Here is a 17,685-nt window from a genome sequence, read left to right as displayed (position 1 = left end):
GGACGTTCGATGTAGAATTAAATTAAGATTCCCAAACTCGTTTCCAGTCGTTTATAGTTAGCAGAAAGCTGTTCTCTGCTCAACACCAACCTCATTCCTAGGAACTTCAATGTCCTATCTGCCTTTATTACGACTGGGGACGAGTTTGGATATCTTAATTAGATTTTACATCAAACGTCCCAAGGCGTTTAGAAGAAGCTGATGGACGTTTGTAATCAGGTTTTGTTTCCGATTTCTACACATCTGTCAAAGCAAATAAGAAATTAGGACTTGCTGACTACAGGGTTTTGTTTCCGATTTCTAAGAAATGAGGGCTTGCTGACTACAGGGTTATGAAAAATATCTAAGAATGCAGTTGCGATATAATACTGATTTAGCTGTGTAAAGGTCCTTGTGTCATTCAGTGTGACTAAAATGTCGTTCCAGCCCCACGATCCTTAAAAAATCGACATTTTCAGACTTAAAAAGAATCCTTCAAATGAATTCATAAATAAGTGTCAAGAAATAGATTCCTTTAAACTTTAAAAATCGCAAAATAACCTTTTCGCGATTGATAATTTCGATGCTTTATTGAGAGAATAAAGTTTCGCGACAAGCGTGGATGATTATTTGCTCACAAAGAGGCTTTGAAATAACAAAGCAAGATCAAATGACATCAACGGTAATGAATTGATTTAAAGAGCTGGTTAACAATTACTACGTAAGTTCAGAAGAATTAGGTTTTCGCAGATGACGAACTTTAACAAATATCTTTAGCATTTAAAACATAATTGAATAAATGAGGAGGAAAAGACTAATATCCAATACTTCGGGAATTTATTTTCGTCCATATACTTCGCGACAATTAAATTTCGCAATTTTGGTAAAAAAAGGCCTTTTATTTCTAAATTTATTTAACGGCTTTTATGCTGAAGTTAAAATTCACATAATTTATATGTAGTTCTACAGAAGAAAGAAACTGTGTGAATAGCTTTTCAATGTAGGACACGTAAAAGAATGCTAAAGTTGAATTGTTCAAAAAGAAAAAGAAAACCCAAATTTCAAAGTAACATTCGCGATTTTCGCAAAATTGGCAAAGCATCGCGAAATTCGCGAAAATTAATATGCACAATTGGTTACACCACAATAATTCTACTTGTATGCCATCAATTTGTTTGAGAAAAATATATCAACTTCGTCCCCCGGTTTCGTTAAGATTTTCTATATTTATACTTATCAAAATGAGTCTCAATTATTCTTAATGTCTTTTCCTTAACATAACTCACTGCTTTAGTTGCCCTGGTAGCAATAAGGTCGACGTCTTCTAACCGACGACGTTATAACAGTCGTTGTAGCAGTATAACACATGTTTCGTTTACAATATAATAATTTTAAAATAATTCAATATGGTACACTTACAACCAAATTCTAAAATAATAAAATTAAAAAAGTATAAAAAATAAAACAAAGTGTTTTTCGTTTTTAAAGCTATGCAAGATAAAATCGATCTTCTTTGCTTAAAAAGGGGACTGGTATTTCAAAGTTATTCAATTCTTCTTAAAGAAATCATAACAACCTCGACAGGAAAATAGAACACACGGTCCTGGAAATGTTCCTTTATCTAAATAAATTCTAATTTGTATAGTTATCCAAACACAACTAAAAAACCCGGACCAAAAACCCTTTAAATGATACACGTTATCACGTAACGCAATTAATTTTTAGAAGTTGAAAAAATATTTCACTATGAAAATTGTTCAGTCACTCAAAAACAAAACTTTGAGTCTTCTTAGCTGCAGTCAAATCAAAATTTAAGGTAAATGGTTCCTCCAAGCGAGTTAAAGCCGAAGTTATTAAAAAAGAATAGCAAACATTATTAATTAGGGCAAAAAGAGGGCCTACATTTAGAGGGTGTGATATGAAAATTTTGATTCAAGAACTCGTTTAAATAAAAGAGATTTAATATAAAATTATTTTGACGTGGATATTTCTGTAATTAAGACTCGTTCGAGTTACTGAGTGTTACTGAGTGATTTTTATGAGCAAAAGTATTTAAAAAAGGTTCAACGAGACGAAGAGAATGGTTTGAGGTAAATAAACATCCAGTTATCCGATTTCGATTTACTGGGATTTCACTGCAGAATAAAAAATAATTTTTTTAAATTTAAAGCAGTTCTCAAGAGATAAAATATGAAGCATCTACGCGCATTAAACAAGATATAGTTTCATAACTCGAAATTAAAATATAACACGTTAAGCATGCTAATAAAAAAATAGGTACCAGTCAGTCTTTTTTTCGTGTTGATCTTGACCACATATTACAAATTTATAGTATAAAAGACTACCTGGTGAGGTAATCGAGTGCTTTGTTTTGGTCACATGATGTTTCTTTTAGGGCTGCATGAATATCTTTAGGTGGAAAGCCGAGTTCTTTGAAAGTAGCGACCATATCTAGATAGTCTGTTACCTAAATTTAAAATCACGATAGTAAGAACATTAGTCCGTGAAAAAATTCAGTTAGGCAAAAGAACAATGATTATTTAAATTTTGATGACGTCACCAACCACCTGTCGATACACAAAAAAATTTATTTAACAGTTCTCACTAACGCTGATCAAGAAAATGTATAGGTAGTATTTTACATAAACGATTGAAAAGAAATCGAGGTTGGTCTAATTTAGGTCCTAAAATGTCCCTAGTTACCAAGGGATGAGATGACAGTTATTTCCACCTCGTTTCCAGCTCATTAATTTAATTTAAAGCATCATATATGGAAGTTGTAACGTTGTAACGTCTAAATTGTAAAAATGTGTGTACCCTAATGAAAATTCATCAACTTGCGAAAAAAAATATGTAAAGTTATGGGCTTGAATAGCTTGAAAAATATGTTTGGCTACTTTGATCACTTTGCTTTCTTCCTTTTTCTCAAAAATAATAAATTTTTGTGGTTAATTTTCTCAGGATAACTCACAGATTAAACAGGCCATAGACGATTAATTTTTGTCGAATACGATTTATCGGAACTGATTGGTTGACTTTCCTTCTGACAAATTTGAAAAGGAACATGTCGAGCTTGAATTTGACAAATTAAATCAAAAAGGGGTGATACATTCGACAAAATGGATATGTATCGCCCGTTTAAAATATGTAACTCTACATACCTTTTCTTTGTTTTCAATATTTAAAAGAGCGACCTCTACGTCATCAGAGGCGTAACCTTTATCTCTCAAATCTTGAACGAGACAAAGAAAATCCAAAACCTACAAGAATAACATTTCGGTGATACAAGTGTAAAACAGAATTTCATTTTTACCCAGGGTGCACAATATCTTAGTTCTGTTGTTAGCGCGTGCGCAATTTGAAAAAATTAGGGTTTTGTTCAAATGCGCATGCAGTAACAAAAAAACTAGTGAGCGGAAAAAAACAGGTCTAAAATTTATTCCTTGTCAATAATATGAAGAATAAAAATAGTGATCGGTCATTCAAATCTTTTTTCGAACATTTTCCTGAAATATCGAAGAAATTGCTGACATTTAAATATTTTCATCTATCTCAATTATATTTTTTCCTGGGTTGTAGGTCCATGGCTAGATTGTTACATCCTCGTGAACTTTTAGAAATGACTAACCTCTTTATCATCCAAACCCAATCGTTTTATGGTTCGAGACACGCATGGTAATGCAAAACCCATAGCACTCAATTGATATGCAAAGTTCTTCTCGCTTGTTGAAAGCATGTGAGTTTGGTCGAGAAGCCACGAGTCAACGTGCGTCGTTTCAGCGGATGCCAGTGGACTTTGATGAAATGCAGGTTTGGGTTGAGAAATGGTTCCCTAAAAAAATTTGTTATTGATTTGTTTTATGGGAGTGTTTTAGGGACGCTTTCATTTTGCTATGTACTACATCGCCTAAATGCATGCTATGAAAATTTGTTAAAATAAGTTAACGAGCTAATAAAATATGTACTACATCGCCGAAAACGACTTCCATGTAAGGAAATAACAAAAATAAAAATAAAAACTCTCAAACAACTTTTAATGTTTTTAAGACTCCTTCCACCATTTCGGGGGTGATTTTGCAAGAATTTTAGTGAAGGTTACGGTGCACTACAATACACACAAAATACCTGTACACACACAAAAAGAGGATGTAAAAATATGCAAAAAAAAAACAAAAAAAAACAGTACTGTATATTTAAACATATGAAAAGTTTGTTTTTGAAAATATTCTTATTTTATGATTTTCAAAGTTTTTTTCTCAGAGAATGATGAATATTCAAGGTTTTAATGGCCACCCAGTCCGATTTCAAGGTCTAGCAGAGAGCTCATAATAAGGTCTAGCAGAGAGCACATAATAAGCCAGTAATTGTAACGTGACACTAAACAAAGTTTAAAAATACCAACCTCTGAATTATTCTGTATTTGAGCACCACTGCTTTGCTGGCCAAAACACACAGCTGAGTTCGAATCACCTGATCCAAAATTGTTTATAGGTTGCACATGTTCACGAAGAGCAGGTCGAAGCACACCCCGTCCATATAATTTATTGCTTGCCGGTGGTAGTTGGGGTGGCAAAGATATATTTTGATTTCCTGGCGAAATATTAATATGATTTTGTGCACTACTGTTCATCTGTGATTTAATTAACATGGGTCCACTCTTTGGACTGCCATATGTATTTTGGTACAATGGTGGACAATTGGTTGGTATACTTTGCGTGGCAGATGAATATATACTGGTTGGTGCATGAGTAAGCGAGTTCACAGTTGGTGCATGGCTAAGCGAGTTCATGTATGGCGGGACATAGTTACCAATACTATTGTGCATTAATGCACTAGGATAGTTTGTTTCTGGTGATAACTGATTAGTAATAAATGGCTGTTGTGCATTTATTGCTTGCTGTGGCATGAACTGTTGTGTGTTTACAACAGGACTTGCTACATACTGTTGTGTGTTTATATTAGACTGTGGCACACACTGTTGTGTGCTTAAAGGCTGAGGCATGAATTGTTGTGCACTTACGGTTACGTCAGGGCTTCGTGCATTCTGAGCAAAGTCAATTGTACTGACATTATTTGTGTTTGTGGAGAACTGGGAAGGGTTAGTGGGTTCAGTTATTCTCTGAAAGTTATACTGTTTCATAATATTCTCAATGCGACCCATTGGTACATTTGCATCAGAAGGTTGAATTTGCTCAGAACTTTTGTGAAAACTTGCTTTCATGTCACCTCTTGATGTTGTGCGAGGTCTTGAAAATGCTTCAAAATTTTCATAATCCTCTTGATCTTGTAAGTTTGGAAGAGATTTCGTTCTAGATAAACCTGACACAGTTCCATTGGACGGAGCATCATACTCTAATGAACTAAAAGGGGGTGTGGTATTTGGAATAATTGCATTGTATGAATTTGCTGAGCAAGCTGGTGGAGAACGAGACATATACTGAATATTCGAAACATTTAAATCTGTTTGATTGATAGGATCTGGTTGAAATGGATTGGTACTGCGATATTGAGGAATATACGTTGAATTGGATTCTGTATCAAATTTTGTCCAATTTAGAGTTCCATTTTTAAAATTAGAATCAAATGTTTTTGGTTCGTCGTAAGATGTAGTATCAACTAGAGTATCAACAGTATTTTTGTCCTCATGAGAGGTCACTGGATAAACAGAAGTAAATATACTCAAATCAAGATTGTCTTCTGTTGTACTTTCAGCTTTGGATCGAATAACTTTCTTTTTATAGTTAACAGATTTAGGTTCAAGAACAGAACGAAGTTCATCAAATTCATCAAGGGTTTGTAACTCAACCATTTCAAATGGATTCTGATTTTGATTTTCAAACTCTTCGAAATTAATATTAAATTTATTGCCTTTGACTTGATTATTCAGTTTTATATTTACCACAATTGATGGGGTTAATATTTCTGTCTCTCTTTCTCTCTGCTCATTACACTCTTCACTGCTAGCTTCAATATTACTATGCTGGTGCTCAATTTCTGCATTTTCGTAATCGTCTTCAGAATATTCAGGCTCTTCCACAATTTCTTGTTTCTGATTGATCAGTCGTTCTTCTTCAGCCAATTGGATGGCTTGTTCCTCCTTCTGAAAATTATACTGAAAAAAAAGATATCATTAAACAGAAAACAACTAAAATTTTTTGTTGTAAGCAAAAGCCAGTAGACTGCTTAATTATTTACATTGTTGGAATTTCAAACAAAACAACCATATTAAGTGAAAAAGTTTTAGAAACAAGAAATGTCAGAACACAAAAATGTCTGAAATTTTGTGTAGTCTGAAATGTTGGATCTGACTTAAATTGAAAAGTTTAAGTTATAAGTCGTCTTTCCTTCCGTCCTATTATTGTTAATAAGAACAACATCTTTACTAGCAGAATCACCATCCTTTTTTTCTTATCTTTAGCTTTTATAATCTCTACTCCATATCGTATCACTGAAGAGGACCAATTTTAAAAGAAACTCTGTAATAAACTTCCATTGTTTTGGCTGCAAATTTTTTGGTCCCAATTTTTTGCACTGTCATATATCACAAATAGAACAGAATCGAAAAGCCTACCTGATAGCTCAGCAGATCACTTGGATCAGATGGAAACCAATCATGTGGCAAACATATCTATACAAAATAATTGCACATATATGTCAAAGAAATAGAACAAGAAGTAAACTCTTGCAAAAACCAAATAGTTATTGAAACTACATATACAATAATAGCTATTATTAAAATCACTCACTTATAAACTAATCAAAAATGTGTCACTCTTAAAACATGTTTAGAACAGATGATGTAACAAACAAAATTGTTTTTTTCCTCATGAGAAACGTACTTTTGGCATGTTTCTTATGGTTTTGCGTAGAAAAAGAATATAGATTACCTTTCTAGGCGGTTTAAATTTATCACTTATTTTTACCATCACTCCATTCAATAGACCAAAACTTCCAAGATGTTGATCTAAATAAAAAAACTAGTAGCCTTTAATTTGTCTCTTGCTTTTTACAGGTAACCTTTTGATTCATTGACCAAAAAAACAGAGATAGTGTTCAATTACCCCCACCCAAAGAAAAAAAAAACAAAACAAAAAAAACGACAAATAAATGTCACTACAGGTGCTAAATAATTCCATAGTACAATTCAGATTTCCAAATTCTAAAAGATCATCTTAAATTAGGTCTAATAAAGTTTGAGTTTCAAGAACTTCTGTCATAATTCATGAAACAATGTGCAGGCCATTTCGTAAGAATTTAGGCAGGCGTGCGGTAGATCACACGCCTCAAAAATTCTGTGCGTGCGATGCGCGTGCTATCAAAAAAAATTTTTTACAAAAACATTTCCTTTACCCCTGTACACCGGACAGGGGCTGCTGTTTTGGCGTAAGGAACATACAAAGTGCAAGTTCCAACAATGTACGGCAAGGAATTTCAACCCGAATACGAAGAAGTCGTAAGCAAACTCGTTAATTAAACTTTGTTATTACTTGTGGGGCAAACAGTTATTTAAATTAAATTAAATTACGGAAAGTCGAACGGCAGCTAATAATAATATTTAATAAACCTTCGATGAATCATAAAAATTATTATCTAAAAGAAATTTCGTTATTAAAGAAGTTTTTTTTTCTTATTAATGATATTATCTTTTAGTTATTTTAACTTAAATAATGCTGAATTTCTTTTACATTCTTCAAAAGGCGACCTTACAAAGATTAAAATACTGTTGCATTTTTTTATAAAATCATTAAAATAAAACTCGCAAGCCTTAATATAGCCTGGTAGCTGGTAAATGGTAGCAATTAAATTGTGTGATCTATTGTGAGTTCAGTAAAAGAATGATTGTTTATTTTTAGAGTTCAGTAAAAGAATGATCGTTTATTTTTAAGGTTTATTTAATAAATGTTCTTGTTATAAATACAATAATTTTTAATTACAGCAACGTTTTGCGCATGCGATGAATCGCACGCCTAAACAAATCTGCACGTGTGTGGGGGCGTGCCCGTGCGATCGCACGCCTCTCACAAAATGGCCTGAACGTGAGAGCTACAGTGAGCAATTTTAAGAGGATTTCATGCAGGGAGTAATGCTAAAATTTCAAAACAATATTTAAATGTCAAAAAAACTTTCAAGCATATTTTTTGCGTATGCAAATTGAAATTCCTGCAAAAACATTATGTCTGCTCTGGATTCCACCACTGTAAAACTGAAAAAAAAAAGAAGAAAAAGGGACAATGACATACAATTCTAACAATGGATAAGAAAAATTATTACTTAAAATAATATTCCATTATTACCAAAGAGTATTCTTTATATTTTTCTCCCAAAGACAATCATACTAGGGCTTAAAGGAGAACCAACAAAAAATATATAAATTTTCACTTTTTATTATGTCTAAATTTTGACCCCAAAGAGCCATAATTACATTAACGGTCATTGCCATTATTGAACAAAAGCCAACTGGGTTCATACATATTTTGTTAATTTGTAACGTTAGACGGCGTACATAGCTCAGCCAGGACTTGTGATGATGTACCTACTTCTTGTTCTTCCAAGAGAGATTATAATTTATCGCGAGGTTTGAGCGATAAAGAAGATAAGTTAAATTGCAGTAGAACAACATCATTGTAGAAAAAAATTCAACAATTTTCAAAAATTGTTCAACAAAGGAAAACTTTGAGACTATTTTTGTTATGTTTTGCTATCACTAAATCACTTCCAGTACACGTTATTGTGCATAATCATTTGAAGTTTATTTTTCAAGACTAGCAAATTAAATGAAGCCCTCGTTGTCTTTCAAGATGTTTTAATACAAGAATAACACAAGAAAAATTTCATAATAACCTTGAATACATGTAATACTTACTACCTTGACCTTAAATAAGCAAAGCTCACAAATACAAAAAAATAAACACAGTTTATATTCACATATAATTGATATAATGATATCTATATGATTGGAAAGCTTTTAATTTATAGAAAATTTATTTTAAATAAAAATATAAATTTTTAACAGGAAAAATATGAGAAAGGAATTGGACTGTTTTCACATCTTCATTCAAAAATAATAACAAAGTTTGTTTCATTATACATTATTCTTATCCAAAACCTATAACCTATAAAAACAAATCCAGTAAAACTTTTAAAACAAACCACATACACTTTGCTTAAATCTTTTGTTTTATGGCATTATATTAAAATAATTCTGTATCATTCTGCTGGTACTTTTTTTAGTTTGGTTCTTTAGAAACATTATATATATAGTAATTTACTTTGCTTATTTTTGGTTATTATAGAAAGTTATCTTTTTTTTAAGAAGTTGTATGAAGCTTGTTAAAAAAAATTATTTAAAACAAAGCACTCCTTATGGCTTTTCGTTTAATGAAACAAATAAGTTTGTAGGGTTTCTATAATAATAAACACTTTCCCTAGAGAAAAAAAACTAAATATTTCTATTTTAAAAACACCATGATAAATTATTAGTTTAAAAATGTTAATCAATATGCTATTGCAAAGTTTTTCCCTATTGCGAAGATCATGTTAACAACATAGATTGTGTGAGTTGCGCATGAGGTGTGTTGCGCACAATGTTAAGTGTCCTGATTCAAGTACTGTAAGTGTTTCATATTTATCCCTAAATTTAAGTTTTCAAACCTGCAAATTGAAAGACTGTTACCTTCAAAAATGAAATGGTTTTGAAAAAAGACATAATATTAAACTATTGGGGAAGAAGAGCAGGGGACGTCTGCAGTGTATTCATTTCAATGCTCCGCTGAATTTAATTTTTTTTATTCAATTATTAAACTAAGTTATTATGACTCTAAATGGTGCTTTTCAAATATTTTTCACATTTGACCCAAAAATAATGCCTTTAGACAAAGCACTAAAATTAAGTTTTTTTATTCCAGATAATTTATCAACCTATGGGCCATAAAAAGGAGTTTTCTTAACTTTATTCTAGAGATATGTGGAACACATTTATCTTTGTGATAATTTCTAGGACATTTTTAGACATTTTGGTCCTAATTTACCAATGTTAGACAGGTGTCCAAAAAGTTTTTCACAATTCTTCATAATTAGCAGTTGTGTGCCTGTCCTCAATAGGATCAATGTACAAATCAAACTAGAATGCGCATATGTTGTATTGAATTTGAATCAGCTCGTACTAACACTATATATATATTTTTTGCAAAAGCTCTTTCATGATAAAATTCCAGCTACTATCCAGAATACTTTTGCAGTTGACTTCAACCATTCCCAGAGCACTCGTGCAGAAAAGGCTGGATTGAACAATCTTCCTACTGTCAATACCGTTTGTTTTGGTAAAAATTCTATTAGATTTAACACCATTAAATCCTGGAATAATCAATGACTAAAACATTTGTTTTCATAGATTACTTTGGTCTTAAAAGTAATCTAAAGAAGTATTTTATCGCCTGTTATTAATTTGTAACAAATTTTCCCTTTGTTCTCACACGGTTCATTTATCTGGTGATTATATATGTTCGTTTCATCTTTTGTGTCCTGTGCCGTCTATTGTATATACTCGTCCAAGGGTGGCCTTATCCTCGTCTTAGCTTCTGCTATTAGGTAAGTTCTCCCTTCAAAAAAAGTTTTTTTTTCTCTTCATATTACCAATTTATTTAATTATTTGAACTGAACAGCTATTTTCGATTAATAAATTATCTTATCTTATCTATCTTATTTGTATCAAATTATTTTTTTAAACGTTTTAGCAACTTTGAAACAGCCATGTAAAAGAGCCTCTACATTTTGGTGCTTTTTGCAGGCTTTAATTATTGGAAACATATGCTCAAAGTTCAACTTGCCCCACCACTATTTAAAATTATAGTTAGATGGTATCAAATTCTAAAATTGCAAATTTTTTGTTGTGCAGCTAGCTAGTGATGGTCGGGAGAATATCGCTGTTTATTTAGAAAGTTGCACAAACTTGCCCTTATATATGTAGGTGTTTGTGACATGTTAGCACCCCTGTCAAGTATATCATAAGCTATAGTCTTTAGCAGACCAAGCTTCCTTTTGTCACTCTTTTTGTGACACATATTTTCCAATAAGTTTTCCTGACAAATTAAATACCTACATGTTTCATCATTAGAGTAAGCCATGTCTCAGGTTTGAAGCGATGAAGTGAATCCAAGTTTTACTAAAATTGCAAACGTGTGCGTAGCTACAATACAATTACTCAACATAAAATGATAATAATTTGCATATTTTACAAAAAAAATCTATCGCTGCAAAGTGTGCCATTTTAGATAAAAATGTAAATTCAGTGAAATGAACATTAGGTCATTATTTTGGGTTCGAGCAAGGAGCAACAAAACAAACTTTCGTTCCCCGGGTGCGAGAGGGTTGGCAAAGAATGTTGGAAAACACATCTATTTCCTCTCATATAAGGTCACCTTGTTTAAACTTCTATGGGTTTACATACCAGAGTTTAAGCCGAATCTCCACTGGACGAGATATTTGCGACGATTTTGTGACGAAAGGTAGAAACCAATTCAACTTTTCCTCATGACGAAAATCGCGACCAACCAAATTCGAGTATTTATGACGATCGTGGTAAAAATCGTCCCGTGGAGATTTGCTCTTAGGCTCACTAGGCCTTCATTTAAAATTGCCAGAAACCACTGCAACAATTTAGTTCGAAAAGCAAAAAGAACTTACCATCAAGATTTATTGTACGAAAATCGAAACAATCCTCAAAAATTTTGGAAAGCTTTAAAGTCAGTTTTTCCGTCCAACAATAAAACACCTGAATCGTTAGTAAAACCTGTTGACGACCAAGCCAGTAACCGTTCGAAAGCAAACAAGTTTTGTAATTTCTTTAGTACTGTTGCTCGGGATTTGAAGAATCGTTTTATACCACTCGTCAATTTCGCTTGGAAACGTCAACAACAGAATCGCTCTAGAACTGAGGAAGTCTTTGAGTTTTCGTATGTCAGCAAAGTGTACATCCAAAAAGAACTGAAATCGTTAAAGCGTAGCAAAGCAACTGGATTTGATAATTTACCTCCTAACTTGATAAAGGACAGTGCCGAGATGATTTCAAAACCAATGGCATTCATTGTAAATCTTTCTTTAAAGACCGGAGTTATGCCAACTGAATGGAAAATTGCTTTGATCAAACCTCTTCACAAATCTGGAGAACGAGCAAATCCTGATAATTACCGCCCTATTTCAATACTGCCTGTGCTGTCCAAAATTATGGAAAAAGCTGTCCACAACCAATTGAGTGAATATTTAGAATCCAACAATTTACTGTCAGAGAAGCAATTTGGCTACCGTAAAAAGAGATCGACCGAGCTTGCAACAGCATTATTGTTAGATGATATAAGAAAAGCTGCAGACAAAGGAAAAATTACTGGCGCGATATTCATTGACTTATCGAAAGCTTTCGATACCCTTGGACACGCAACCCTTCTAGCAAAGTTAAAACAATATGGGGTAAGCAATGTCACACTTCAGTGGTTTGAGAGCTATTTGTTTGACAGAAAACAAATTGTTGGTTTTGACGATGTGTTATCCGATCCTTATCCGGTTTTGTGTGGGGTGCCACAAGGTTCTATCCTTGGACCTCTACTGTTTTTAATTTTCTTTAACGATTTTCCGGACATTCTGAAAAAAGCTGACGTTGTGGAATTCGCTGATGATACTGTTATCTACGTTTCTTCAAACAAAATTTCTCAGATAGAAGAATTGTTAAATAATGATTTAAAGAACATCAGCTCATACTTTCGTGAAAATGAACTTGTGATTAATTTAAAACCTGGAAAGACTGAGTGCGTGCTATTTGGGACAGCAAAAAGATTAGCAATGTCAAAAGCTGACTTTGCATTGCTTTTTGACGGAGTACCAATCAATGTGACTACATCTTATAAATATCTTGGTACAGTAATCGATCACACTCTTAATATTGGTCCGCAATTTGATAGTATGTACAAAAAGTCCTCGTCAAAGTTAAGGTTGTTGTGTAAACTCAAGTATTTCTTGAACGAAGAAGCTATCAGACGTGTTTATCGATCTATCATACAATCTGTTATTCGATATAATTGCTTGTCATTTTTAAATTTAACAGCAACACAATCACAAAAATTACGATCGTTGGATAGACGAGCAATAACGATAACAAAAGATGCGAGTATCAACACATCAGACATGATTAAAAAACATGCTGTTAAGTTGGTAAAAAAATGTTTGGATGGTGATTGTTGCTCGAATTTTGATAATTATTTTACTTTAAACTCCCATAATTTTTCAACTAGAAATCAGAATTTTCTTTTAAAAATTCCTAAAATAAAACTTGAGTTTGCTCGGTCGGGTTTCTTCTTTCAAGGAGCTAGGCTTTTCAACTCCTTGCCCAAGGAGATCCGGCAGAGTGGACATGAGTTTAGTAACAAGTTACTAAATTTTGAGTTTAGATAAATTCTTTGAGTATTTTTTATACTTTAAGTTTTCTCGTAATACACCTTTTAGATTGTTCATGGCGACTTGTTCTAAGTTACACTTGCCGAGATAGTTCGTCGAATTTTTAGTTTTTGGTTATATTGATTTATTTGTGTGATTGTGTGTATGTGTAAACTAGTTTTTAATTTCTTTTCGATGGCAACTACTTCTTTCCTGCCACTGTTTCTTTTGGTCGTTACTTTTTCGCACGTTTTGGCTAATTTTGCGTTTCCCATCAGTTTTTGAGATTATATTTTTTTTTCAGTTTGATACTTTTCTTTGCATTTTTAATATATATTACTAACTAGATTTTAACGTATGCATAAACAGGACGTATATTTATAACAGTATTTTTTACTGACATACTCATCCTGTATATAAATTCGGAAATAAATAAATAAATAAATAAATATCCGGGGGACTTTTTTTAATTTAAGAATGAAAAGAAAGTAGAAATGCATTTAGTCAAAAAATATTTCGCTTTTACAAGTACCTTTTATTGCATGTTCAGCCTTTTTAAGATAAGTTTTTTGTCCGTTAACAACATCCTTACACATGAAACTCTTTCTATTGTTTTGTGTTTTTCCAGAGACAATAGCTCTTACCCCCCTAAGTTTTAATACACAGAAGGAAGCAATGGCGTGTAACTTCCCTCGGAGCACGACCAACCAACCAACCAAAATTTTGACAGCATATTTTGTTTTTCAAATTGAAAGTTTCAAAATCGACAAAAATTCAGTTAAAAGCTCCTTGACTTTTATACGGAGAAATAGGGTATGATCAACCTCGAGCCCATGGCTCTTTATCTATTTACCAAACCTAGGGCACGGTTGATATATGACAAGAAATAGCTAAGTTAAGATTTTATGCATAACAAATAAATTTCCTGTTGTGATGCGGGTTAATATTACGTAAGTTCAAATATCATTTTGTCATAATTGTACCATATCAAGAATGCATCATCTAGAGCTTTTTTGCATAAATTTGAATTTTTAAATAGACCAACCCAAGTGACACCTACTTCGAATACAATAATTGATCACATTTTCACTAATTGTCTTTTTAAAAACCAAGTGTTGTCAGGAATAATTCAAACAGATGTGTCTGACCACTTCCCAATATTTTTTACTTCTAAAAATATCGCAAGTACCTTTTCTAAGCAGCAAGCGACAACCTTTTATACAAGAATCTATTCTAAAACTGCTATTAATAGCTTCAAATGCTCGCTAAATCATACCGATTTGACCGAGGTATTAAATACAATAGATGAAAACCAATCATATGAGCTCTTCTTAAATAGACTTTCACAAGAATATGAAAAATTCTTTTCACAACAAAAAACCAAATCGCTGCAATCTCCATGGATAACAAAGGGCTTGATAAAGTCATCAAAACTAAAACAAAAGCTTCAATTAAAGTCTAAGCCGTGTAAAGATATTGAAAACTACAAAACTTATAAAAACTTATTTGAAAAACTGAGAAAACGTTCAAGGAAGAATCACTACACAAACTTGTTAAATAAATACAAAGGCGATGCCGAAAAGACATGGTCCGTAATGAAAGAAGTGATAGGAAAGACACAGTACGGAAAGCGTTTTGCAAAAAAAGTGAATAGGAGTGAAATGAAATTGCTAACTAATGCATTTAACGTAGGACCTAGTCTAGCAGCAAATATTAGAAACAATAAAGACTATACGACATATCTACCTAAATGTACATTTAAACATATCAATTACCCGTTAGCAATAAATGAATTAGATACAGCTTTTAACAGCTTACAACGCAATAAAGCACCTGGCTATGACAATATTTGCAGTAATGTCGTTATAGACACATTTTCAGCAATAAGACATGTGATTCACAACATTTTCAGTAACTCAATATCACAGGGTGTATCTCCTAATAAATTTAAAGTTGCAAAAGTGAAACTAATTTTAAAATCAGGTGATACTGAGATATTATCAAACTATAGGCCAATTTCTATTTTGCCAACATTTTCAAAAATTTTAGAAAAAATAATGTATAACAAATTATTTTATTATTTTGCTGATCACGCAATATTTTACGAAAAACAGTTTGGATTTAGAAACAAGCACTCCACAGAGCATGCAATAATGCAACTTATTGATGACATACAAAACTCGTTTGAGAATGGTATACTTTAGGAATCTTCATTGACCTGTCTAAAGCATTTGACATCATGATATATTATTGGGATAATTGAAAGTGTATGGTATTAATGGATCTGACTTTGATTGGTTTAAAAGTTACTTGTGTAATCGACAACAATATGTCAGTTTTGACGACAAAATAAAAACAAGCAAACTAGCAATCAAATGCGGAGTTCCTCAGGGCTCCATACTTGGTCCACTTTTGTTTTTAATATACGTAAACGACCTAATAAATTGCTCTAATATACTCCAGCCGATTATGTTCGCGGACGATACTAATATATTTTACTTGCATAATAACATAGAAACACTTTTGGTCACGATGAACACAGAACTAGCGAAATTAAAAGACTGGTTTGATTCAAACAAACTTTCGCTAAATATAAAAAAGACTAAATACATCCTTTTCATCAAATACACAAAAAGAAAATATAATTTATCCACTTCCAGAACTGGCAGTAGGAGTATATAAAGTTCACCGCGTGACAGATGTCAAATTTCTAGGTGTTATGATGAGAATGTAAACCTGGATAAACATATCATTATCATTAATTAAAAAATCTCTAAATCTATTGGTATTCTCTATAAGGCTAGTCATGTATTGAACAAACAATGTCTCATACAATTATATTACTCTTTTATCCACAGCTACTTAAACTATGGAAACATAGTTTGGGGTAGTACTCAGAAAACTAAATTGGAGTCTCTCTATCGGCAACAAAAACACGCCACGAGAATAATGACCTTTCAGGACAAGTTGACACATTCAAGCCTTTGTTTCAACGTAGGAACATTTTAAACATATTTGCAATAAATACCTTTCAGACACTTTGTTTTATGAACAGGTCAAGAAAACAAGAAGCCTCTGTGGTGTTCTCAAACACATTTCGTGATGAGAAACATGTCACTAGATCTACTGTATTACACGCCATTTAGGAAAACAAAGTTCAGTCGATTTTCCATTTCGTATTGCGGCCCATATATCTGGAACAAGATCTCCAGAATAAAACCATCAATCTTACAGGACAAATGCTGTTTTAAAACTTTTCAATCGAAAGTGAAAAAATTTATCTTGTGTTGTCTACAAGAAGAAACATCCTTCTTTTAATAACAATATTCATCATCCCTTTTCGAATCGAAACTAATGTTTGCACTTACACTTTATCCTTTATCTTTTTACTAATATTTTAAACAAGTTGTAAGTATTACATATACGTCAGCTGTTATATATGGAGCCAAAAGTTAACATTTCTCTTTCGACAAGCTCGTGAACTACGCATAGCGTAGATCCCGCAGGTTCTCAATGATAAGACTTCTTTGTCTTCTATGAGTCTCTAAACTTGATGGCATTGCTATATTTATTTTTCTCTCTTCTATTTTTTGTTTGTCTATTTTAAATTTAAACGTATTAGAACTTTTTCTAACGTTTTACCATTGTATACCTTAGAAGTTAAAAGTATATTACATTACGTTACATATTTTGCGCAAATATATAAAAATTTCTTAATAAAATAGGAATTAATTATATTTTTTTGCGTGACCAATTTTTTTTGCGTGACCAATTTGTTTGCGTGAATAAAACCATTAACTGAAACAAAACATTAAAAACGATAAGGGTTTCCTAATCAAAAATCGCGCTCAGTACTGACCGCGAAAAAATTCTATTTCCACCCAGCGTGATTTTTTTTCACCTTTATTTTCCCATTCTCCGGGTGGAAATAGAAACTGCGCTGGGTCTCCTGGCTAGTTTGGGGGCTGCTTTGTGGTCGTCTATAATAATTGAACACCCAATCCTAGGAAGCACTGCCGTTTCTGAAGGGGGTTATTTGTTAGTTCATTTTTAACAATTTCTAGTAATAGTGGTCATAACAAGAAGTGAAAAGGAAATTGAGCTACGTATTAAAATCCCCCTCTCCCTTTGTAAAAAAAGTATTAAAAAAGTTGTTTTATTGGTAATATTAAGGGTTATAATGGTAAAGGATAGCAGGAGGAGGTTATTAAACTGTTTTCGGATTTGCTAAAATGTAATAATTTAACGTAAATGATATATATATATCTAAAAAACTTAAAAAGT

At 32.5% G+C, this 17,685-nt stretch overlaps 1 protein-coding gene across 1 annotated transcript; it reads right to left on the bottom strand.

The window, feature by feature from the left end:
• Positions 1-1,348: 1,348 nt before the first annotated feature.
• Positions 1,349-11,242, bottom strand: LOC130630817 (uncharacterized). Its single transcript, XM_057444349.1, has 7 exons — positions 11,078-11,242; positions 6,867-6,943; positions 6,551-6,607; positions 4,382-6,091; positions 3,608-3,811; positions 3,141-3,239; positions 1,349-2,446 (listed from the first exon to the last, which is right to left on the bottom strand). Exons 1-7 carry the CDS (start codon positions 11,100-11,102, stop codon positions 2,321-2,323), a joined length of 2,298 nt encoding a protein of 765 aa, XP_057300332.1. The 5' UTR covers positions 11,103-11,242; the 3' UTR covers positions 1,349-2,320.
• Positions 11,243-17,685: the final 6,443 nt, after the last annotated feature.

This window comes from Hydractinia symbiolongicarpus, chromosome 1, assembly GCF_029227915.1.
Source record: "Hydractinia symbiolongicarpus strain clone_291-10 chromosome 1, HSymV2.1, whole genome shotgun sequence".
NCBI classification, from domain to species: domain Eukaryota; kingdom Metazoa; phylum Cnidaria; class Hydrozoa; order Anthoathecata; family Hydractiniidae; genus Hydractinia; species Hydractinia symbiolongicarpus.
Note: the sequence above shows the minus strand (reverse complement) of the source record. Positions and strands in the feature narration are given on the sequence as shown.

Excerpts from the sequence above, each read along its gene's own strand:
- LOC130630817 (XM_057444349.1), bottom strand. The coding sequence starts at position 11,102 with ATGGCTTACTCTAATGATGAAACAT. Across the intron at positions 6,092-6,550 it reads GTGATCTGCTGAGCTATCAG|TATAATTTTCAGAAGGAGGA; the intron begins GTAGGCTTTTCG and ends CTTTTTTTTCAG. Across the intron at positions 2,447-3,140 it reads ATATTGAAAACAAAGAAAAG|GTAACAGACTATCTAGATAT; the intron begins GTATGTAGAGTT and ends TTTTAAATTTAG.